General features: G+C 42.7%; 2 protein-coding genes across 3 annotated transcripts in view; both read right to left on the bottom strand.

The window, feature by feature from the left end:
- Positions 1 to 6,932, bottom strand: part of GABRB2 (gamma-aminobutyric acid type A receptor subunit beta2) — a 271,600-nt gene extending 264,668 nt beyond the window's left edge. Inside the window, exon 1 of one of the 2 annotated variants that reach the window (XM_005297989.5) lies at positions 6,873 to 6,932. The gene's annotated coding sequence lies outside the window, so the exon portion shown is untranslated. The remainder of the gene's footprint in view (positions 1 to 6,872) is intronic. The other variant, XM_005297987.5, reaches the window with a different exon arrangement.
- Positions 6,933 to 11,928: 4,996 nt separating this feature from the next.
- LOC135973162 (uncharacterized) lies at positions 11,929 to 14,574 on the bottom strand. The gene is made up of 2 exons (XM_065554904.1): positions 13,626 to 14,574; positions 11,929 to 12,631 (listed from the first exon to the last, which is right to left on the bottom strand). The coding sequence occupies exons 1-2, from the start codon at positions 14,200 to 14,202 to the stop codon at positions 12,156 to 12,158; spliced, it is 1,053 nt and encodes a 350-aa protein (XP_065410976.1). The 5' UTR covers positions 14,203 to 14,574; the 3' UTR covers positions 11,929 to 12,155.
- Between the last annotated feature and the right edge of the window lie 9,938 nt (positions 14,575 to 24,512).

Below are 24,512 nucleotides of genomic sequence, written 5' to 3'. Positions count from 1 at the left end.
GGTAAAGAGAAACAAGATGTCCTTGTCCCATTCTACTATCAAGGTCCCTGCAATTCTGTAATAGGTTTTATTGTACGCTTAGGCAGTGTTTATATATTTTGGACCAAATGTTCATCTGGGCATCAATCCAAGCTTCCAGTTCCTTTGGTGTAATTTTGTGTCTGCAAAAAACTGCCCAATGTGTTCCTTCATGGATGCCAAAATCAGTAGTTAGATAAAAGAGGGCAAAAATGAAGACACAAATTTTCACATGTACAAAATTACACACACAAAAAAGGGAGGGCAGTTCAAGAAAATGTAGAGCTTTGTAATTCTGAAATGACAAATGCACATTACTGTCCATTACTTTGCTTAACACATTCATGATAGACTGAAATACTTTTGTAGTATCTGAATCATCAGAAGGGTACTCTGGTAGCAACCCATGTAGCATTTGCTATCTTTTTCAGTGTTTTAAATTTATCTTTTAGTCAGTCTGATGGGATGGATGAACTTTGCATAATGCCTGGAAAAACGGAGGTTAAAACCCATGTCCTAGGCAAGCAGAATCCCTACAGCTGCTGCCAACCAGTAGGCTTGTCAGAAATTGCTCAGCTGTCTTATCAAGCATAGTTCGTACCATGCACAGATTCCCTTATAAACCAACAACAGGGAAAGGACTGGTAGATGAGAACATTGAAAGTTAGATGCTTCCTATTTATGCCCACACTTGACTTTGTGCTGCAGGAAGCCCCCACATACCCTTTCTTATTTGAACTCAAGCCAGAATTACCCAAGTCTTAGTTTTATGACTAGACTCGGGCTGCGGGCAGTCTTTACTTTATATTCAATCTAAACAGATTCCTTTGTTCTATTCTACCAGCTGGCGCATCTACCAGCTTGTCACAGTGAGGTTTCCTAGTAGTAGGCTGTGTGGGTAGCAAGTAAAATCAGGCTGCGAATTCCACAGCCGAGTTAATTAGTGGATGTCTGGTTAGAATGCTGGCATAACCTGCCAGTTAGCAGGTTCCATTTTGAAACAGGTGAAATGATACAGGAGTCATTATTTCTCCATATAATTGTATATAGGAACCACCATACATTACCTATGACCATACAAACTACGTGGAGAAAGACAGGTGTATGGCCCCCCATCACTGTGGTGTCTGAGCACCTCACAATCTTTAAAGTATTTATCCTCAGAGCATTCCTGTGAGGTAAGACCGTGCTATTATATTCATTTTACGGATGGGGGACTGAGGCATAGAGGGGCTAAGTGATTTGCTCAAGGTCACACAGGGAATCTGGGACAGAACAGGAAATTGAACCCAGGACTGCCAAGTCCAAGGCTACTGCTCTAACCACTGAACCATCCATCCTCTCTATTGCAACGACACAAAAAAAGACCTTAGGAAACAGAGAATGATAGCACCAGCATATTATGGAGGCTGGCTACAACTGGGGAGCAAGAATTGGTTGGGGTAACAGTACTGTCGTCTTTCTGAACAACAGGAAGCAAGATCAGTAAAATATATATCAGTATAAAGCACCACCAGCCCATTATTCTCTCTCTCTCTCTCACACACACACACACACACACACACACACACACAGACTTTCAGAAGTGCTCAGCACCCAGCAGCTTCCATTACAACATTTATGGAGAGATTTTCAGAACAGTTCAGCAATCAACAGGCTGAGCTCTTCTGAAAATCTAGTGCTGACAGAGCTCTTTGAAAATCTGGCCCCATCTCTTGAAATGCCCAGCAGAGAAAGTTGTAACCACCATTCCAGTTTTATATATGTACAACTTGTCATAAGAAGCAGCAGGACCCTGGTGAAGCATTAAATCAAAGATTTAAAACAAATAAAGGAAATTCCAACCCAATAATCTTAAATTAAAGTTAATATTGCTAAATGAAATTCAAGACAAGACTATTTCAATACTTTTTAATGTGTTTGTGTGGCAAGACAGGGAAAGCAAGGAGGGGAGGGAAGGCATGGGAGAAGGGAAGAATCATTTGTTGCCTTTCATTTTGTTTTTTGATTTAAACATACACCATACCGTGGATATGGACAGCAAGGGAACAACTGCTATGACATGCCTTGAATGTTCTAGGTTATCCTTTCTGCCAACAGACAGGAGAGATATGAGGTGCATGAAGTAAAAGCTGATAGACATACTGGAGGACAAGAAGCACAGTCTAGAAGCTCTAATTTCAACATTGAGTAGTGTCCAATGAATCAAAAGATTCTGAAAGTGTTGCCACAGCTACCACAAGGGGAAGGATCAGCAATAAGAGAACTGGAAAGAGTAGGAACCAAACATGTGGACTGATGATTTGTGACCACAAGGGAAAGAGAACTAGGAGTCAGTCAAGCAGGCTAAAGATATTAAATTGTTATGTCATTCAGCAAGTCACCTACTAAAGAACATGTCTCTGGAAGAATGAAACAGAAAGCTACAGAAGACATAACTTATGGGCAGAAAGAAGTAGGTAGCTACCAAGAGAGATTCTTCAACCATCCTAAAAAGGCAAGCAGGTGTAATCCATATTAAGAAGAGAATTCAGCAAAGGACAGCAAGACGGTGGAGGGTGTGCTGTCTCTCTGAAGCAAAAATATGAGCTGTAATTACAAGATTGGATGGGATTAGGATGTTATCTGGCCAGTATTCACTGGTGATTGTACAATTTGGAATCAATGTCATCGCATAACATGGAATCACACAGATTCTAGAAGACTTCAGGGCTCTTGGAAAAGAGTTAAGCAAAGAGGAAGAGAAATTCTCAGGGATCCTCCTTTTTGCCAAGGTGATTTTACTTCTAAATATGACATTGGTGAGAGAGATACTGGAATATTGCATCCAGTTCTGGTGTCCACATCTTAAAAAAAGATGTTGAAAAATTAGAGGGTACAGAAAAAAAAGAGCCAGAAAAATTATTCAAGGAGTGGAGAAAATATAAAGCACTGAGATACATAAAGAGCTTGATCTGTTTGGCTTATCAAAAAAGAAACTTGAGAGAAATAGCATAAATACTTGCATACAGTGTTTAAATTCCTGTATGGGGAGAAAATACTAGGTACTAAAGGGATCTTTAATCTATAAGAGAAAGGCATAACAAGAACCAATGGTTGGAAGCTGAAGCTAGACAAATTCCAATTAGAAATAAGACACACATTTTTAACAGTTAGGATGATTAACCACTGTGACAAATTGTCAAGGGAAGTGCTGGATTCTCCATCTCTTGATGTGTTCATATCAAAACTGGATGCCTTTCTGGAAGATAAGCATTAGCCAAACATATTGTTGGTCTTAATACAAGAGTAACTGGGTGAAATGTATTCGCCTACAATACATTGGAGGTCAGATTGATGATCTAATGGTCACTTATGGCCTTACACTCTATGAATATCATTGAAGTCCAGGGCCATCCCTTGACCCAGTAACTAGTAGTGTGACAGATTTTTGGTTTGATATATAATAGGCACAAATAATTATGGAATAAAAACTTTCAATAGCATAAACATAATTTAGGCAACACGTTGACCATGGTAGGACACAATCCCATTATAGGTAGAGACAGTTGTCCACATAATTCTTAGTGGAGGTTACCTATTGGGGAAACCAGAAAACAATAATATAGGTGCATATCATGTTAACTTGCTGTCTTTGAAGTCAGAGGCATACTTCTGTATATACTGGGATTCAGAAATAGGTAGTAAGGTCTCAGATAAGCAAAATATTATCCAAAGAATTAATTCTAATCAGAAAAAATAGGGTATGCAAATGGTGAGTAATAGACCCATACATACTTAACCATCAAATCCACCATACCACAAAATTACATTACAAATTACACAGTACAAAGTAAGACTTTTCCCACAACAGTTTGTCACCATAAGAATTTTAAGACTGTCTATTTTTATGAAACAATCATGGGTTCCATTTAAAAATAAATAAGATGAAAAAGCAACAGAAATTGTTCCAGGGTGAACTGCAGCTGAGAATGAAGATGGTAAACAGAACCCTGTATGGTCTAGTAAACTTGACCACAGGGACACCTATTTTACAACCATTCTCTTTTGCTAGTACAACCAATGGCTTGAGACAACCAATAGCAGAATGTAAGGGTATTCAGAGATTTAGTTAAGCTCCTCATTAGTTCAGATGCTTGATGCAAAAAAATGTTTCTAGTACTGGATATTAAGTAGCAACAGTATCTGCATGCATTAGATGACGATTTTTTTTAAATCGCGAATGTGTTCTAGCACAGTAAACTGAATCTCATCTGAACAGGAAATTTAACTTGCTGCACTTGCACAAAAGTATCATGAGCTTCTATGGAGTGATTAAAGTTGATCTATCATTATTTATATTACAATAATGCCTAATGCCCATGCCATATCAGGGCCTCTTTGAGGAAATCAGGCAAATCCAGAGTGTGACTATCTTTAGGAGATGCTGCAATTTGAAAAAGAATAACAGAACAACACTAACAACATTGACAGCCCCTTCTACCTGTAAACCTGCAACACTGACATCCCCTCCTGCCTGAAAAACCCTTCTAACACTCCCCGCCACCAAAAAAACACCCCAGGAAATTAATCAAACAAAATCCCTACTTTGCTACTGCTATTGTTTTTACATGAAAACTGCACAGATACTATGGTGATGGGTGACAGGATAAACCCATACGATAAATAATACACTGTACGTATACCTAAGAGACAGTACTAACCCTGAAATGCTTACAGTTTCAAAAGACAATATAAAGAAAGGATGAGGGAAAAGGAAATATTCTCTGTTTTTCAAATTGAGACAGTGAAGCACAGGGAGATTAAGTGACTTGCACAGGTCACACAGGAAGTCTGTATTCCTCCCAGGATAAAAAGCTTGCATTTTTGTTGTAAGTATCTGCAAAGAGACATCTGGCTCAGAAGAAAAGGTGTAAGAGAGTAACTAGTTTGAAATCTTTGCTTTCTTTCTTTTTCAAAAGAATTCTACTATTTGTTCTTGTGTGGTTGAAGAATGCGTTGCAGATGCAGTAATGTGAAGTACAGAAGATGCTCTTAGGGAAATGGTATAAATCCAGAACTAAAAACATATTCAAGATAAAAAGAAGAACAGGAGTACTTGTGGCACCTTAGAGACTAACAAATTTATTAGGGCATAAGCTTTCGTGGACTACAGCCCACTTCTTCGGATGCATCGTGGGCTGTAGTCCACGAAAGCTTATGCTCTAATAAATTTGTTAGTCTCTAAGGTGCCACAAGTACTCCTGTTCTTCTTTTTGCGGATACAGACTAACACGGCTGCTACTCTGAAAAATATTCAAGATAGAGAACCATGAATTCATTAGAGCAATATATGACTGAGATGCAGTGTTGGAATACTGAGGGTGCACCTTAGCAATCATTGTTGGGTGAATGAGTTATGTCCAACACCCAATATCCCACTGAAAGAAATGCAACATATTGAAAGTTCTATCCTCTGGAAGAACACATGCATTGATTTATGAAACATACAGGTGGCATCTGCACCTGTAAAAGCGGACTTAATAAAATCAGTGAAGGATGGGGACAGGCAAGCCTACCTCACCCCCTGTGTGGGAAAGGTTTGCATGATGGTCTTACAGGAGTTTTGGATGACTTCCCCAAAATTGGTGCAATGTGATTTAGCATGGACAGAATGAATCTTTAAGTCTCTATTAAACATCTTATACAATTTTTTACTGACTAGGGTAGAACTGACTTGAGGGCCAGAAAGTCTGACAGCCACATAGCTAAGGGCCCATGTCATTCACTTCCAAAGACAAAAGGAGAGAGAAAAGTAGCAACAATAAGCTAAATCTCAGTTGGGACCTCTAGGCAGTAACATAACACAAATAATTAAAGGAATTGTCTTAAACGTCACATTCCTGACTGTGGCGAGTGCCAAAGAAATGTCAACAAATAAAGAAAACAAACATATGCCTCCAGTGCTTTAGCAGGCTTTTCTGTAGACAAGTTTGCTTAGAATGAACAAAAAGCATTAGCAGTCTCTTTCTCCTTCTGTTGACACTTCTTCTTCTTCCTCTCATTGTCATTGTTATTCATTTCTCCATCTGTCTATTTCTTATGTTCCCCCACTCCTGTCTTGATGATGTTCTTCTGGCATTCATCCTTTCCTCCCCGCTCCCCTCTTGATGTCCTTCCCTTCAGAGCCACAGATCTCCCTCTACCTTTTTAATATGCCTGCCGAAAGTCAGACTTCATGATGCTAGCAGGCCACCTTACAGGCTGGTTGGAGCTCAAGCAATATAAAGGGAAAGATGGGAAGAGTTCCAGCAGTCAAGTTAGAGAGCACAGGGATGGGAGTGGAGGCCATGTGGGACCAGGTTCTTGGCTTGGTCTCTGTGGCCTCACATGCAGTCATGAAAACCAGATCCATTGTGAATAGGGCAGGGAATTAATGATTGGGCAAGATGAAGGGAAAAGAAAATGCTAGAATGTAGGAGATATGGGCCTCAAACCCATGTCCAAACAGCATAAAATATGGATTTTTTTGTAATAATAAACAGTTCCGTCTAGAGGATTGTTCCCTTTCTTGTATTTTTGCCCCTCTTCCTATCTCCTGTGATTTTGGTCTTCTCAAGCAGTGGTAACCACTGTGTATCCTTCCTGCCCTTGACCAGACACCTCTGAATAAAATCGGGAAATAAGCTGAAGACAATTCAAGATAAAAGAGTTAATGTCTAGAAGAAACAAGAACTATAATGCAGAGAAGACAAAATTTCAAACTATTACTCATTTCTGATCCAAGTTTTCAACGATTTGACATATCTAATGTTCCATACAGTTCATTTCTAAATAAAAGAATCTTAAATTGTAAATCATTTAGTGCTACTTACTTTGTGCAACCTATGAAACGTCTGCCACTCGAAATTGCCCACGACTTTAATAATCAATCTGAGAACACAGCCAATCAAATTCCATCCTACAATAGTTTCCTAGGTAACCAACAAAGATACTGACATGGACTGCACACAGTAGAAAGAAATGGGGGAAAAAAACAACCAAAAGCTGCAGCATTTCCACTTTTTCCAGTACTTTTGATTGCATATTGTAAAATGTTGCAAAGACACCAGAATTGACAAACATGGTAGCATAAAAAAATACAGAATTGAGAGGTAGTGGTAAAGCACTTTTGTCTCTAGTGATTCAGAAGCTTTGTTTTCTCCCCCCAAGTCTTTTATTAAATTAACATTTGTTCTTTGGATGGTTGGTTAGTCACTCCAGTGTGGATCATTATGTCACAATACAGTTTGTGACACACTGATTTGTACACAGATTTGTACTCGGATCTTAGATAGCCAGCTACAAAATACAAATAAATATATCATTTTTTCTTTAGTCTAAGGGAGGAGCCACTGATCTGCTCATTGGAAACGCTCTCTTCCATCTTCTCCCTTCCAACCAATATCCCCCTCCCCACCTTGTCATTCTGGAAGCACAGTAGGAGGAGTGGTAAGAAATAACTTGGATCTATTTATCCCATGTGTCTCACCAGCATCTGAGCACCCGCTTCAAATTTTACTAATTTTAAAAATTGACTAATTTAAAATATCCGTAAGGGCTTGTTTGCATGGCAAGTTAGTGCACAGTAAGTTGGTGTGCTGTAGATTCACACCCTGGCTTGCTGTGCACTATCTTGCTATGTAGACAAGCCTTAAGTATTGGGGAAAAACTCATCCGGGTGAAATTCACTCCTGTGCAGAGGACCAACACAAGATCTATGCACTACTTAAATCCTCAGAATAAGGCTTAAGTTATGCACAGATGCACTGAATTCTAGGTGTGACTATTTTACACAAGCCTACAGCTGCATCTTCAGTGTTTTTGTCATGTCTATGTTGCTCCAGAAGATGACAGGCTCATAGCTTTGAGTTGAGAAGGTTTCCCTAAACAGCTTAGAAAACATATTTCAGTCCTCTAATTATGTTACTTAGTGCCAAACTGTAGGGTGGCTACACAACATGTCCACTAGGGCCTAGGATGAGACCAACAAATTTGCTTTCACTTGTGAACTCAGCCAGAATTGAAATTTTTGCCTCCAGAAATGAAAGGATAGTATAGCAACACACTGCATCTACTAGGCCCGCAGGAAAACACATTACTTATATAAGGACAGAGAGAAATATACAGAAGGTTACCCAATATCATCTTCCTGTTGTCAGACCAGCATAATTCTTCCATGGCAATTCTGAGGTGATCATTTTGGTTTGTTAGCATATCTCTAGCAACTTTGAAATGAATATTCATGTTGATGAATCTTTCATGAAAGAATTTAATTAGCCTTTGCTAAGTGTTGGATGAGACAAAAGCTGCTTTGACACTGCTTGTGAAACTGACCCTTCGGCTTGCAGATTGCTCTGGGTGAAATGAAATATGCTGCAGACCTAATAGGCTTTTAATGGTTTAAGTAAATCTGGCTAGGTTGTTAAATTTAACAACTGCACAGTAGTTGCTAAATATTCTAAAATGCAATTTTTTTTACTTATTGGAAAATTAACACTAGTACTGTTTAAATGTCACCAAGCTTATAAGCAATAGCTTATGAAAAACAGGTTATCAAAGTGTAATTTTAATACCATTTAATTCACATTAAATCTTGCTATATACGATTGCAATAAAATACTTTCTGAACACAACACTGATTAATTTAAATTCTGCAAATATTATGAAAAAAAGTGGAGTGGAGTCAACTGTCTATATTTAATAAACAGCTCTGTAAATAAAATGAAAGTCAAATTTTCAAAGGAAGGTGCATGCAATGAGATCATAACTTTTTTTTCATATGTCAGTTGGATAATATGCATGCTTAACCTTCTATCTACAGAAATACAGGCTTTTTTAGAAAGTTATTCCTTGTACCTGCCCATTTAAAAAAATTTACCCATGAAATTATAGCCTAAAATAATCTTGAGATACATTAAAAATTAAGCTTCATTTAAAAATCCCCACAAAACATAATAGTAAATAATAATAAAATCTGTGGGAAATATAAAAATTATTCTTCTAGCTTGCCCGTTTACTCAGATCTAGTTCATCCATTCAAATTGTATAGCTGGAAAAAAAGAATGTGTTTATTAAGAATTTGTATGAGAACAGATTGACCCAAATGTCTGTTACCAAAATAGATTATATTAGCTGGAATGGAGCATGTTGTTTCCCATGCAATCAGCATGAGCCTCATGAAAATGTCAAATCTTGTATATACAGTCTGATGCAGAATGTGTCAAGGTAAAGAATTTTTTTTTAATGGTAAAATAAGTTCATTAGAAATACTATGGGTTTTTTCCTATGGCACAGTATATGAGGCTCATAGAAATATTACTGTTTGTATTTACTGGTTTCTTTTAAGGTGGAGATTTTAAATAATTTATTTCTGCTTGTAAACTGCCAAAATAAAAATAGCTATTTTTAGATATTCTCTCAGGTAATCAATCACTAGGATTGGAAAACAGACCATTGGTGTGGTCTCTTGTGCCCTCTAATACACAGGCCCCCAAAACCTGGGCATCTTGTCAAATCACCTGCTGAGTCTATAAGCACAGTCACTGATTTTTCAAGGTATACGATAATAAATTGCTATGAATACATAGCACATCTCCCTCTCTCCCCAAGCCACTAGTTGTATTGAAAACATTCTTAAATGCACTGATGCATCTGTGCCTACCAACAAACAATGCTAAGTCTCAGTATTTATATCTCTGAAAACTAAGGCCTTGTCTACACTACGAGAGTAGTTCGATTTTACTTGCATCGAATTTTTGTAATCGATATTGCAAAGTCGAACGTGTGTGTCCACACTAAGGACAGTAATTCGACTTTGTGCGTCCACACTAACGGAGAAAGCGTCGACATTCGAAGCGGTGCACTGTGGTCAGCTATCCCACAGTTCCCGCAGTCCCCTCTGCCCATTGGAATTCTGGGTGTAGCCGGCAATGCCTTCTGGGTAACAAAATGAGTCGAGGGTGCTTTTGGGAAACTGTCGTCATCCGTCCATCACTCCCGCCCTCCCTCCCTGAAAGCGCCGGCGGGAAAACAGTTCGCGCGCTTTTCCAGTCATTGACAGCGCGGACGCCACTGTACTCCGAGCATGGAGCCCGCTGCGACCATCGCTGCAGTTGTGGCCGCTCTCAACGTCTCGCAGCTTATCATAAAGGTTTCCCTGAGGCAGATGCAGAAAAGTCAGGCGAGGAGGCTACGGCACCGCGGTGATGTCCTGAAGTCTGAGAGTAGCACAGACCTGTCAGAAAGCAGGCGACCCAGCGCCGAGGACATCACAGTGGCAATGGGTCATGTTGATGCCGTGGAACGGCGATTCTGGGCACGGGAGACAAGCACTGAGTGGTGGGACCGCATAGTGCTGCAGGTCTGGGATGAATCCCAGTGGCTGCGAAACTTTCGCATGCGGAAGGGAACTTTCCTGGAACTTTGTGAGTTGCTATCCCCTGCCCTGAAGCGCAGTGACACCCGGTTGCGAGCTGCACTGAGTGTACAGAAGCGAGTGGCCATAGCCCTCTGGAAGCTTGCAACGCCAGACAGCTACCGGTCAGTCGCGAACCAGTTTGGGGTGGGCAAATCTACCGTGGGGGTTGTTGTGATGCAAGTAGCGAAGGCAATCGTTGATGTACTGCTGCCAAAGGTAGTGACCCTGGGAAACGTGGAGGCGATCATAGATGGTTTCGCAGCGATGGGATTCCCAAACTGCGGTGGGGCCATAGATGGAACTCACATCCCTATCCTGGCACCGGACCACCAGGCCACCCAGTACATTAACCGAAAGGGCTACTTTTCCATGGTGCTGCAAGCACTGGTGGACCACAGGGGACGTTTTACCAACATCTACGTGGGATGGCCAGGCAAGGTTCATGACGCTCGTGTTTTCAGGAACTCTGGTCTGTTTAGACGGCTGCAACAAGGTATTTACTTCCCGGACCACAAAATAACTGTTGGGGATGTGGAGATGCCTATAGTCATCCTCGGGGACCCAGCCTACCCGCTAATGCCCTGGCTCATGAAGCCCTATACTGGCGCCCTGGACACTGAAAAAGAACTCTTCAACTACCGGCTGAGCAAGTGCAGAATGGTGGTGGAGTGTGCTTTTGGCCGTCTCAAGGGGAGATGGAGAAGCTTACTGACTCGCTGTGATCTCAGCGAAACCAATATCCCCATTGTTATAGCAGCTTGCTGTGTGCTCCACAATCTCTGTGAGAGCAAGGGGGAGACCTTTATGGCGGGGTGGGAGGTTGAGGAAAATAGCCTGGCTGGTGATTACTCACAGCCAGACAGCCGGGCGATTAGAAGAGACCAGCGGGAAGCGCTGTGCATCCGGGAGGCTTTGAAAGCAAAGTTCCTGAGTGAGCAGGGTAACCTGTGACTTTATAGTTTGTGTACTGAAAAGCTAAACCTGCCCCCGTTTCTTTACCCAGGTAATGTTGACTATCCTATCCAGTTACATACCCCCTTGACCCCCCCTCCAACACACGTGTCGAAATAAAAATAGTTCTACTTTGTTAAAGCACACCGTTTTCTTTAATACTGTTTTTGCGGGAATTTTTTAAAACTGGGACGCAGACTGTGGTGCGGAGCGGGTGTAGTGTTGTGACGCGAATGCAGCTTCTAAACTCAAGGATTGACAGGCTCCGCTGCGGTGGGATGCTTGTTTCAACGGAGCCTGTCACCCCTCCTGATCGGGACTGTGTGTATGGGGGGTCTATTTGACTTTGTGGCAGGGGGAGGACGGTTACAGATCCCCTGCTGTGTGGCTCTGTGATCCTGCCTAAGGACCGGCGCTCAAGATCTGTAACTGCCCTCCCCCGCCACAAAGTCACAGAGCAACCCCCCCCCCCAACATAACATGAAAACAACCTCTCAGACTAACCGGGGTAACTAGTCACTGCATCACTGCACTGTGTATGTGCCCTGCTGCTGTGCCTGCCCCCGACTATGTACCCTGCCAAAGGAGACTGTCCTGTCCAATTACCAACCCCCTTTCCCCTCCTCCTCCAAAAGAACATGATTGAAACAGTAGTTAACAGAAACGAATTTTTTATTATCAACTACACATGGCATTGGGAGGTGAAACTTGGACGTGGGCTTCTGTCAGGCGGGAAGGAAAGAACTTTTCAAATTTTGGGAAATGAGAGCCTTCTGCTACTAGAGCTCTCTGCAGGGGTGGAGTGAGAGTTAGCAGGGACTCTGCCGCCTCTCCTTCTTTGCACTTTGGGTGAGGTGGGTATGGGACTTGGTGGCGGGGGATGGCGGTTACAGATGGACTGCAGCGGGGCTCTGTCCTCCTGCCTCCGTTCCTGCAGAACATCCACAAGGCGCCGGAGTGTGTCCGTTTGCTCCCTCAGTAGTCCAAGCAGCGTTTGAGTCGCCTGCTGGTCTTCCTGCCGCCACCTCTCCTCCCGATCCATGTTGGCTTGGTGCATTCGGGTCAAGTTCTCCCGCCACTGGGTCTGCTGTGCTGCCTGGGCTTGGGAACAGGCCATAAGCTCAGAGAACATGTCCTCCCGTGTCCTCTTCTTCCTACGCCTAATCCGCGCTAGCCTCTGGGAGTGTGATTCCAGGCTAGGTTGTGAGACAGTCGCAGACGGGGCTGTGGAAATGGGAAAAAGGGAGTGAATTCCTAAGAAAGATAAATGTAGTTGTGAACAAAGAACATAGTCTTTCTCTGTGAACAAGACCATGCACAGCACCTTTCACATGCGCACTCAGCACAAGGTCGAATTCTCGGCCTTCGCATTCAGTGCCTGGGGTCTTGAACAGCACATTTGAGAAGCGAGGCAGCACAACGGAATTTCTGTTGCAGGCAGACATGGTAAGCCGTACACTTGTGGCAGTTTAAAACTTTTATATTACCACTGGCCTCATTTCACATTTAAATCAATGTCAGTCCCTGCTGCCAGCAATCCGGCAAGCGGGAACTCTGCCCCTGTCCCACCCCCTCGCGGCTGTCCCCGGGAACGATCCCTTTCGGCTGCCCCTCTCCCGCCTCCACCGCGTGGCTGCAAACCAGCGGTTACAGTTCTGTAAAGGAATGGGAAAGCAGTCCCAACACTAACATTCCCCTACCTAATTAAAAGCAGGTCACCATGGCCGACATCACCCTGATGAGGATCTCCGAGAGCGACAAAGAGAGAATGCTCCGGGAAAGCCTCCAAAGACCAGGGCCGTATGCCGCCCTGCTGTGCAGAGCAATGATCCCGGAGTACTTGATAATCTCGTGGCGCGGCAACGTGTCGTACTTCGGAGGACCCAATAAGGCCGCTCTCCCCAAGAACCTCATGCAACGGCTTTCAAGTTACCTCCAGGAGAGCTTCATCGAGATGTCCCAGGAGGATTACTGCTCTATCCCCGGACACATAGACCGCATTTTACTGTAGCTGCAGTAGCAGGGAATAAACAGTAGAGTGGCTTGTGCAGGACAATCACTGAAAACCGGACATTGCTAGATTTCTTTTCAAAACTTGCACTGCCCCTTACTAAACCGTTAAGCGCCTAGGGCACACTAATCATGAACAACCCATTCTTTTAATTGTTAATATTCCTGTTTTGTTTAAAATAAATGTTTAGATGTTTACAACACTTACTGGCTGATCCTTCACCAGATTCTGTGTCCGGGGTAACGGCTCGGGACGCTTCGTAGGGGATCTCTGTAAGGGTGATGAAGAGATCCTGGCTGTCGGGGAAATCAGCGTTGTGAGAGCTGCCGACTGCCTCGCCCTCCTCATCTCCTTCCTCATCTTCCCCGTCCCCTAACATGTCCGAGGAACCGGCCGTGGACAGTATCCCATCCTCAGAGTCCACGGTCACTGGTGGGGTAGTGGTGGCGGCCGCACCGAGGATGGAATGCAGTGCCTCGTAGAAACGGGATGTCTGGGGATGGGATCCGGAGCGTCCGTTTGCCTCTTTGGTCTTCTGGTAGCCTTGTCTCAGCTCCTTGATTTTCACGCGGCACTGCGTTGCATCCCGGCTGTATCCTCTCTCTGCCATGTCTTTAGAGATCTTCTCGTAGATCTTTGCATTCCTTCTTTTGGATCGCAGCTCAGAAAGCACGGACTCATCGCCCCACACAGCGATGAGATCCAAGACTTCACGATCAGTCCATGCTGGGGCTCTCTTTCTATTCACAGACTGCACGGCCATCACTGCTGGAGAGCTCTGCATCGTTGCCAGTGCTGCTGTGCTCGCCACGATGTCCAGACAGGAAATGAGATTCAAACTGGCCAGACAGGAAAAGGAATTCCAATTCAAATTTTCCCGGGGCTTTTCCTGTGTGGCTGGTCAGAGCATCCGAGCTCGCACTGCTGTCCAGAGCGTCAACAGAGTGGTGCACTGTGGGATAGCTCCCGGAGCTATTAGCGTCGATTTCCATCCACACCTAGCCTAATTCGACATGGCCATGTCGAATTTAGCGCTACTCCCCTCGTCGGGGAGGAGTACAGAAGTCGAATTAAAGAGACCTCTATGTCGAACTAAATAGCATCGCAGTGTGGACGGGTGCAGGGTTAATTCGATGTAACGGCGCTAACTTCGACATAAACGCCTAGTGTAGACCAGGCCTAAGACATTACCCACTGTGGAAGCTGAAACAACAGGGGAAGTGCAGATTGTTCTGTTCCATTATCACCCTACCTTTAATCATTTGTTATCCACTTCTGCCCCATACTATGTCATTTTTAGATTTTGTAACATTTTGACCTGAATATTCAGTGCTTTTGTTTTTGTTTCCATATTATTCATTTTGGCACTCGGGCTGGAGCAAGTTTGGCAGAGCTACTCAGAGGAAAGGTGCTTGCTGCTGGCAAACGGCTGTCTATCTGGGGAAAAAGAGCGGTCATTGAGCAATCCACTGATGTGGTGTGGTCAGAGGATAACGTGCATCCAAAGTTCTGCAATAATTGCATTTCTATTTCCCTATCAGCCAACAACAAACATTGTGATGACTACTTGGTCTCCTATTCTGCATCACTCACAGGGTGAAAATGTTGAGGCTTCTCTGCACTAGGGGATAAATCCTGCCCTCACTGAGTCCCACAGCACAGAGCCAGATGGGGATCTACAACCCAGCCTGCCCTGCACCTTTGTTTAGAGGTTTCTCAACTGGAAGTCCCCTCTTTGCCTAACAGGGCTGCTGCTGCTCCTCCTAGTGGAAGGAAAGACTGGTAGCCCCAGAAATTCCCTGTCAAGCAGCAACCCGGCTGCCTGCATTTTAGTTTCACCTGCCTGAAAAGAGAGGTAGCTCTCCCTCTGCTTTTAGGATTCATCACCGAATTTGGCCTGCTGGTTTGATCATTAGCTTCCCTGACTTGGGCTGGGTACTGACGGGGAGTGTGACATGAATGCTGATCCATGCCTCCCCTAATAACATCTAACTCTTTTATAGCCCTTTTCAGAATAGGGAATTTTACTCCCTCCTATTTAACTCTTGGAATGGACACTCCTCAGGATTCATCAGGTGGAGAGCAGCCTCTGTGAAAGTAACCCTGTGCTCAGTGCACTACTGAGGCATAGTCGATGGCTACAAAGGCATGGAAGCTCATTACAAGGACTGCATTAGAGAGAAACCTTCTCACTGGCCAGAGAGCAACAAAGGCCTAATAGGTCACTACTGCTTACCTGGGAATCCAGGATCTAATAGAACCTTGAATCCATGAATTGCCATGGTGCTAGGTGGGCAAAGACCCTCAACATATGGTGCTGATATATTTCACCCTTTCATTTAAATATCTCCCCTCTTTCAAAAAAACCAACAATAGCCAACAAACTCATGTCAGTTGTTGACTGTGTGTGTGTTCTCTCCACATGCTGTATTGGCTCTGGCCAGATAGCCCATACAGCAGACTTCGATTGAACTGCCCAAGAAGACTACAGACTCAGTTGAATGGCGAAGGCATTCGGCCAGGTTCATTGCCGACAAAGCACGGTATTAGTGCCTTTTATGGTGTTTATGCAAGTATCCTGTGCCTAGCACGTCTTAGGAGTGTTTGTGCTTTTGTAACACTAGCCCCATACTTATCAAGTTCATGTTCCGGACAGTGAACCTGCAAGCAGGCATGTTTTGTAACAGGGCCTGACTTTTGCTCATAACCTGACTCTTGCTAACTTTGCTTTAGTTAGCAGGGCCAGACTTTTGTTTAGGTCTTAGGTCTCCCATGAGGCTCCTTAAACTAGGCCTCATGTCTCAGGCTCTCTTTTTACTACACAAACAGACATTGCTTCTATCTCATTCTGATTATGTTGTAGCCATTTCACTTTTATCCAGAGCCCTATCATAGTTAGGCTGCGCAAGAACAACAAAACTGTAAACTCTGAGATGAATGAAAAAGAGTTGTAGAGGTGCATGTCATCAACATCGGCATACAAATTAAGTCCAAAGGTTTCACAATCTTAGTGGCTTTATATACACATTGAACAGGAAGAGTGACTCCTTGTGGGACTAGATATAGGATAACTTCAGGGAAGATGAGTAATTACCAACAGCAACTCTCCAGGAGTCCTCTAAGAAGGAGTAAAATTGCTGAAAGAACACACCATGCAAATCCATAAGTTCTTCCAGTCAGATCAAGAAAACTATGTGGTTGCTATTATCCAAAAGCTGCTGACAGAGTTAATAAAATCACCATGAACACTTTACCCTTGTTCATCACTAGAAGGAATTCATAAGCTGTTCATATCAATCCAATCTGTTCTACATATTTGAAATAGAGCAGGTGATCCATTCACACATCTAAGCCTTGTTTTTGTTTGCAAATAATTAATGAATAGATTGATTTTTTTAAACTAATTGGTTAGTGATTCACAATAATTTAACATTTTTTATGCAAACGTATGTTAGCCTATGGTTTGCTAATAAGCTACTCAGCACAACTGTTGCTTCAAGTACTCACTGTTCATATCGCCTTTACCCTGTATCAGTCATCACCTGAGGCACTTGATATTGTTTCTGCTCTCTGATTGAATGACTCCAAAACTCACAAAAATATGGCTGTGGAATATTTACATGTTCCCTTTTCACAAATGTTATTGCAAACAAACGTTTGCTTTCTGTTTTAGTTGAAAGGCTGATCTCAGAGACTTTGTAGTATTTGCCCAGCTGAGTCTGAAAACAGAATACTAAAAGATGGGTAGGTTTGTAGTTTATTGACTGTTAATTAGGTATAAATGCAATTAATTACTTGGGTAGTACTTTAAAATTTGCTCACTGAATAATCTCCTAGGGCCACATTCCTGCAGTGTAGCCCATCTGGGCACAGTGATGGCAGAAGTGGATTACTGACTCTCATTCTGGATGCAGTTGAGGTAGGGAGCTGTCATAACTATAAAGGGAAGGGTAACAGCTGTCCTGTGTACCGTACTATAAAATCCCTCCTGGCCAGAGACTCCAAAATCCTTTTCCCTGTAAAGGGTTAAGAAGCTCAGGTAACCTGGCTGGCATCTGACCTAAAGGACCAATAAGGGGACAAGATACTTTCAAATCTTGGGGGGGAGGGGAAGGGCTTTTGTTTGTGTTCTTTGTTTGGGGTTGCATTCGCTCTCGGGACTGAGAGGGACCAGACATCAATCCAGGTTCTCCACATCTTTCTAAATAAATCTCTCCTATTTCAAACTTGTAAGTAAATAGCCAGGCAAGGCGTGTTAGTTTTCCTTTGTTTTCTCAACTTGTAAATGTACCTTTTACTAGAGTGTTTATCTTTGTTTGCTGTACTTTGAACCTAAGACTAGAGGGGAGTCCTCTGAGCTCTTTAAGTTTGATTACCCTGTAAGGTTAATTTCCATACTGATTTTACAGAGATGATTTTTACCTTTTTCTTTAATTAAAAGCCTTCTTTTTAAGAACCTGATTGATTTTTCCTTGTTTTAGATCCAAGGGGGTTGGATCTGTATTCACCAGGAGTTGGTGGGAGGAAGGAGGGGGAATGGTTAATTGCTCCTTGTTTTAGATCCCAGGGGGGTTGGAACTGTATTCACCAGGAGTTGGTGGGAGGAAGGAGGGGAATGGTTAATTTCTCCTTGTTTTAAGATCCAAGGGGGGTTGGAACTGTATTCACCAGGAGTTGGTGGGAGGAAGGAGGGGAATGGTTAATTTCTCCTTGTTTTAAGATCCAAGGGGTTTGGATCTGTATTCACCAGGGAATTGGTGAAAGGTTTCTCAAGGCTTCCCAGGGAGGGAATCCATTGGGAATGGTGGCAGCGGGACCAGAGCTAAGCTGGTAGTTAAGCTTAGAAGTTTTCATGCAGGCCCCTACATTTGTACCCTAAAGTTCAAAGTGGGGATACAGCCTTGACAGGAGCCCATTGTGGCCACAGAATCCTAGGTCTGGGGAAGGCGCAGTGATCAAAGGGAAAGTAGAGTGTTAACTCTTTCCTTCTCCTGTGCTATGGGGGCCACCTGTCCAAGCACAGTGGTCATTTTTAATTTGTTAATGAAGTATTACATGCAGTTGCAACTTTTTCTTGCTAATTTCAGACTAAATGTCTCTTCTCATTTGAACAGACTCTTGACAATTACCAGCACAGAATACAAAATCTATGATTAACTAAAAGTCCACAAATAGGGTGTCTTTGTATTGCTTGTTTTGTACTGAACCATCAGTCAAATTTATATATGCTTTTTTTTTTTTACTGTTTATTACAAAATCATGCATATTCGGTACAAACATATTACGGGATGCTCTTTTGAAACCTATGCATCTCTTTATGTTTAGTAAGATAACATCAAAAGAAACCAAAAACAACGCTAAATTGAAAAAACCCACAACCTCTGCTTTCTTGTATAGCAGCATAAGATATTTATATATGAAGGTATGTTTCCTATTGTGTTGGTTATACAAGTCACCTGTTAAACCCATCAAAGGATTTGGAGTTTTGTTTTTCAATCATGAGCATTGGTAGTGGACTTATTGTGGTTTACTTGCATTTCCACCCCCCCCATCTGTAGTCAATGCTAATGTATGAGGTTAAAACACTAGAAAGATTAACATTAGCATAAAAAAATCCCAGTATAATTTAGGTCTATCTATTCTGTACAATTTATTACAGAGGAAATTAACTGAGTCTTATTTCTATATGGAATCATTGATAGTTAGATTTATGCTTTGTTTTTTGTAAGATTTACTATAAATTAGTATCGGTATTAAGCTAGAAATGTTCAACAATTTAGTGTCTGTGTGACCTATCATTAGAAACAGATGAGTGTTACCATATCAGTGCTTACAACTCCTACTAATCCACTGTGTTCACAGAACGTAATATGTACAGACACCTGTAATAGGTCACAGACTTACTAATTTCCATATTCCTGTTGAGCTACAGTATCAAAATTGAAACTCAATCATTTAGGAGCCACCCTTCCAAATCTGATCTTCCCTTCAGAAGAAAACAGAAGGCCATTCATTTGTTTTTACCAGATTTCAACCATTCAGTTGCCCTTGAGACAGATTTAGAAAGGAATTTAGGTGCCTATAGATGCATATAGGTACTTCTCTAAGTCCCACCAGGTGCCTATTTGAATGTCAATGGAAGTTAGGTGCCCTAACCTGCCCAGGCAATTTTCTGCATCTATCTGCACCTTTGAAAATTTGGCCCCTTGTCTTCAATAACAGGGGTAACAATTTACAACAAATTACAGTTCTTTTTTCTGGTTAGTAAACATGTCAGGTGTGAGAAATTCAAAAGTGTCTGGTGATTCTGAGACATGCCCAATCTGAAACATCTTAAAAAGGATCTGATTTTCAGAAAGTGCAGAGCACCCCACCCTCTGAAACTTTGTTTCAAGTACTGACCATTGACCCCTGACCTAATCTTGGAGGGTCTATAGTTTGAGATAAAATATAATTTATCTGCTATGTATGCTTCTGGAAATAATGATGGAAGCTATTGAAGCTATAACAGCACGTAGAAGAAACAAAATATATGTATTAAAAATGGGCTCGTCTATACATCTTTAGCGTTAAGAGTTAAGTGAGGCCCAGAAAAGTTGGCAGCTGGCATAAGCTAGCGTGAGTACTATATGCTTGACAGAAGGTTATTAAATGATACGAAGATGTGGTTATCTAACCTGAACACCTCTGTCCCATTCCCCAGTATCTGCAGCAGGATTTGAACCTTCAGCCATTGGCCCTGACTTCTACCAGACTATCTACATAAGTGGATAACAGGAAACAGCTGTTACTCTGTGTCAATCTCCTATTCCACAGATCAGCATCAATATTGTGAAGGCTGGCCCTGCTCTAGGAACCCCATTTGGCTGGGGATAGCTAGAGAAGTTGAGCTGGCTTCTGCATCCCCCATGGAGCCCTGTTGGGATAGACAGCTGGCTGGAAATCCCACTCCTACTGCCTGCTGCTAACTCTCCCTCTGATTGGAGGGTGGCATTGCCACTGCAGAAGGAACTGTGGGGCTGTAGGAGCAAGCATGTGCTGCAGGGCCCTAGCTGGCTTGAGAGCCTGAGCTCAAGACTGGGTGCAGGCCCAGAGAGCAGCCTGAATGTTTGGTCCCTAGCAGCCTATACCATGTGTAAGAATCAGCCCAGAAGCAAGCAAATGCCTTCTCCCAGTACTGAGGAGCTGAGGCTGGAGGGGCTATAAAACTGTATCTTACAGAAGAGTGTTCATTTTAGGTATCTTACATTTATGCCATACGCCCATCGGCTGACTGCTCTTTGCAATGACATCAGGGTTCTGTCTATGCTAATAAAGGCATTGAGATAGATCTGTGCATTGGAGCATTTGCTAGATGAATTCCGGTGTCCTCAAAAGTTGGGCAAGTTTGGGGCAACTTGCACTCCCCACCATGTTCTTTGCCACTAGAGTAGGCAGCAAAACACATTGAAATAGTGGGTTACCTATGCAGGAGTAGCCCATTTTACAGACAGCATAGTCAAAAAGAGAGCTATGGTATGCTCTTTCTAAGAAGCAGTGTGGCTAAACAGATGGGATTTGGGTCAGGTGTGTTAGAATGCAGGGTTCGAATCTCAGTTTGTGTGACTTCTCTGATGTTTGAGGCATTGGTTAATACCAAAAAATGTGAAGGGTACAGCCTTATTAGCAGAACAAGTGAATCTAGAACTCATGAGCTCCTGATTCTCTATTATTATTTGTACATTTCAGTTACACTGGTTCTCATACCAGTTGTGGGATGGGTATGTGAGAGGGGGATCCTGCCCCATATGATACCCTGGAGGAGGGCCCAGACTACTTGGGTCATGTGCTGGATCTGTGCAGTGGTCTAGGGGAGCCTGGCCCAGCTTTCTCTTCCAATCTTCCTCTACTACAGGTGCTTTTGCAGCAGCTGGGCTGGATTTCTGTTCCCAAGGATTCCCAGTGCAACACTTGATGCTACTATGGTTTCAGCAGGAGCCTAGCCTTAGGTTGTTTAAGACATTTGGTTTGCTGCCAAAATTAAGCAGTAGCAACACAAGTCAGATCAAGGAAATGATGATTTGCTTCGGTTTATATCAGCTAAATCGGAACAAAATTTCATGTTTCAAGCAGAAGGTAGCTCTCTGATCAAAGACCTGTTATAAACAATGGAGAGGTTAGAGCTTCTCAAATAAAGAAGAACGTTGTATAATTGAAAGTGTTAGAGGGCTTGCTACACGTTCACCCTGTAATACCCTGGATCAAATCAAATAGCCCTGTGATAATGTAATTAAATCAAAAATGAATCAACCTTCCCCATATAATCCCCACTAGAGTTCAACAGCAATGTTACACAATTCTTCACAGGCAAGGGAGAAGAAGTTAGCCTTGTAGTTTGCCTGGGGACTTTAATATTACTTTGTACCAGCCTGTGACGGGGTTCAACTCACCACCGCTAGCACCCCCGGTCACTCCGGGAATTAGCTCTTGACTGCTCCGGGGCATCCTCACCACATGGTAGCTCGCCCGTTGTCTCCATTCTGCTGCCCTGGGACCTGCGTTGCTCCCTGCTTAGCGGTGTCCTCTTAAGGACGGTCTTCATCTGCTTCAGGACTGCCCTCCAGCAGTGCCCACTACTCTGGTCTCACCCCCTTCTGGGGGGGAGGGGGGTTGTTAACAGCAGTCCTTCTGTTTGCCTCGCCTCAGTGGCCAACCACAACCTTAGAGTCTAGCCCCTCATCTCAGGGGCAGGTCATGGTCTGTCTCGGCCCCTCTCCTCGGTGGCCAGGGGCATTGCAAGGGGGGAAGGAGGGGACTCAGGCCCACCTGCTACTGTGGGTACCAACCCAGGGACCCTCTAGCAGCAGCCTCCCTCTGTCCTCCTTCTCTCCCATCTCGTCTGCCTAGTTTCCCTGGGCCACGTCCCCTTTGGCCCTATGCACCTTTTCGACCTGGCAGGTATCTGGACCAGAGCTCTGCTCTGCTCCCCCAAGCCTGCCCAGCACTGCTCTGTCCAAGGTACTGCTCCTTAGCTCAGGAGCCTGTCCTTCTCCCTCACTAGTCAGGGAGTGACTGACTTCTCTGCTAGGCAGCCTTTATATAGGACCTAGCCCGGCCCTGATTGGCTGCCTCTTTCCCTGCCCTGATTGGCTCTCCCCAGGCCTTGGCTGACTGGCTGCTGATCTGCGCAGCCTCTCGGGCCTGGTTCAGCCCTTTTTCCTCAGGGGGTGGGGCACTGCCCCACCACACAGCCGCTGATTTTGCTCGGGGCACCTAGTTTCTACTCTCTGGTGGATGGATTCAGTGAGTCTCGTAATTTGAAAAATGCTTTGAAATTTATGTTCTTCATTTTTCATCTTCTCAGGAGAACTTTTGTATTTCAAAAATCTCATTTTTAATAGTAGGGTAGTTGATCATTCCAAGATGATCTAAATGCAGAGGAGTTTGGTAGTGTTAAAACAAGTTCTTCCCTCATTATCTTAGCAGTTGCCTATTCATATCTCTAAAAATATAAGCAATAAATGTCATCTAAGCAAAAATCCTTAAGCAGTATTCCTCCTCTGCTCAACAACAGCCAAACACATCAGACAGCTGGATTTTTTTTAACAGTAATATGTACAGGAATTTCCATCAGCCTACAATCATCACAAAGAACACATATGCCCCACACTAAACTTTTATTGATAAAATAGTTTGAATTACAGTTTTGGATTTTCACTTTTACACTGTTTCTTTGAAATAAAAGGCATAAACACAAGGAATGGGTAAACCTTACACTGAGTGGAGTATTTACACAATGCAACTGCAGTTTAAACTTTTACATTATTTCACTAAAAGGAAGGAAACAATATAGGAAAAAAATCAGTTCTCCTTTTTCTAGTCTACAGCTTTGGAAAATTGATCATAGTTATGAGGAAAATTTCTGGTAGGGCTCTTACTTCCATCATAAGTTACTTTTTAATAAGGAAACCAACATTTACACTGTAATTATTTTTGTAATTTTCCCTCTCACTTATAAAGATAATTCTGTTTTTATGGAATTTATTATCCGTATTAGTGGGAACATAAAGCCTTTATTTAGGAATGTTTATAAATAAAGTATAATAATTCCCCCTTTCTCTATAGGGCAACAAATCCTTGTCAGCACTGAAAAATGTGAATGACCAATTTTTATACCATTTTTTAAGAATAAAAAAAATACCTAAAAGATGGATCATATTTTGTGTTCATTTTCTTTTCCAGACACAGGAAATTTGTAGACCATTAGTATTTCTGAATTTTTGTTTTCCCCATTTAGACTTGTCCTTTTGAAAGATGCATTAATACACATCCCTTGGGAATTTTAGGAAACTCAAATTATTGATTCACAAGATATAGGAAATACAAAATAGAAATGTTCCAAATTTAAGATCCTTAAGCCCCATGTACATAACAGCATATGTAACACACAAACATTCCCATAGTAATTATGTTCTTTTAACACAGCATCATCTTGAACTTAATATCAAAGTTCTGTTGATGAATCCACAATTAATCTCAAAAGTGGCCTATTTTATACATGAGAGACAAGGTGGGTGAGGTAATATCTTCTATTGGACTAACTTCTGTTGGTGAGAGAGACCAGCTTTTGAGCTTATGTAACCCACACACCACCTGGGTGTGGTGTCCTGTCCCAGCTAGTGGCACTGAGACCACTTAGAGAGTGAGTTAAATGAGTCTGCTCTACAGCCTTAGCTAACAGCCAGTTGGCTTTTAGCTCATGCCATTGAGTGAGGCTCATATACTAAGCTCCAGAGGTCCCCACTTCGATCCCGCCCACCGACGACTGAGGTCTGTCGGTCTTACACTTACGCAGAGCTCTTCTGAGAAACTGCTCTGTGTAAGCTTGAAAGCTTGTCTCTATCACCAACAGAAGTTGGTTCAGTAAAACATATTACCTTACATCTCTAATATCCTGGGACCAGCATGGCTATAAAAACACTGAATACTACTATTTTATACTTGCCACTTCTTTGGATGAATAACATCAGTACAATATTTTTTGTTAGCTACAATTCCCACCTTGGTAGGCTATAAATAAGGAGGTTAAGTCTATTCTCATGGCAATAAAACAGA

The sequence above is a fragment of the Chrysemys picta genome, chromosome 8 (assembly GCF_011386835.1).
Source record: "Chrysemys picta bellii isolate R12L10 chromosome 8, ASM1138683v2, whole genome shotgun sequence".
Lineage (NCBI taxonomy): Eukaryota > Metazoa > Chordata > Testudines > Emydidae > Chrysemys > Chrysemys picta.
This window is presented reverse-complemented; position numbering and strand designations above follow the sequence as displayed.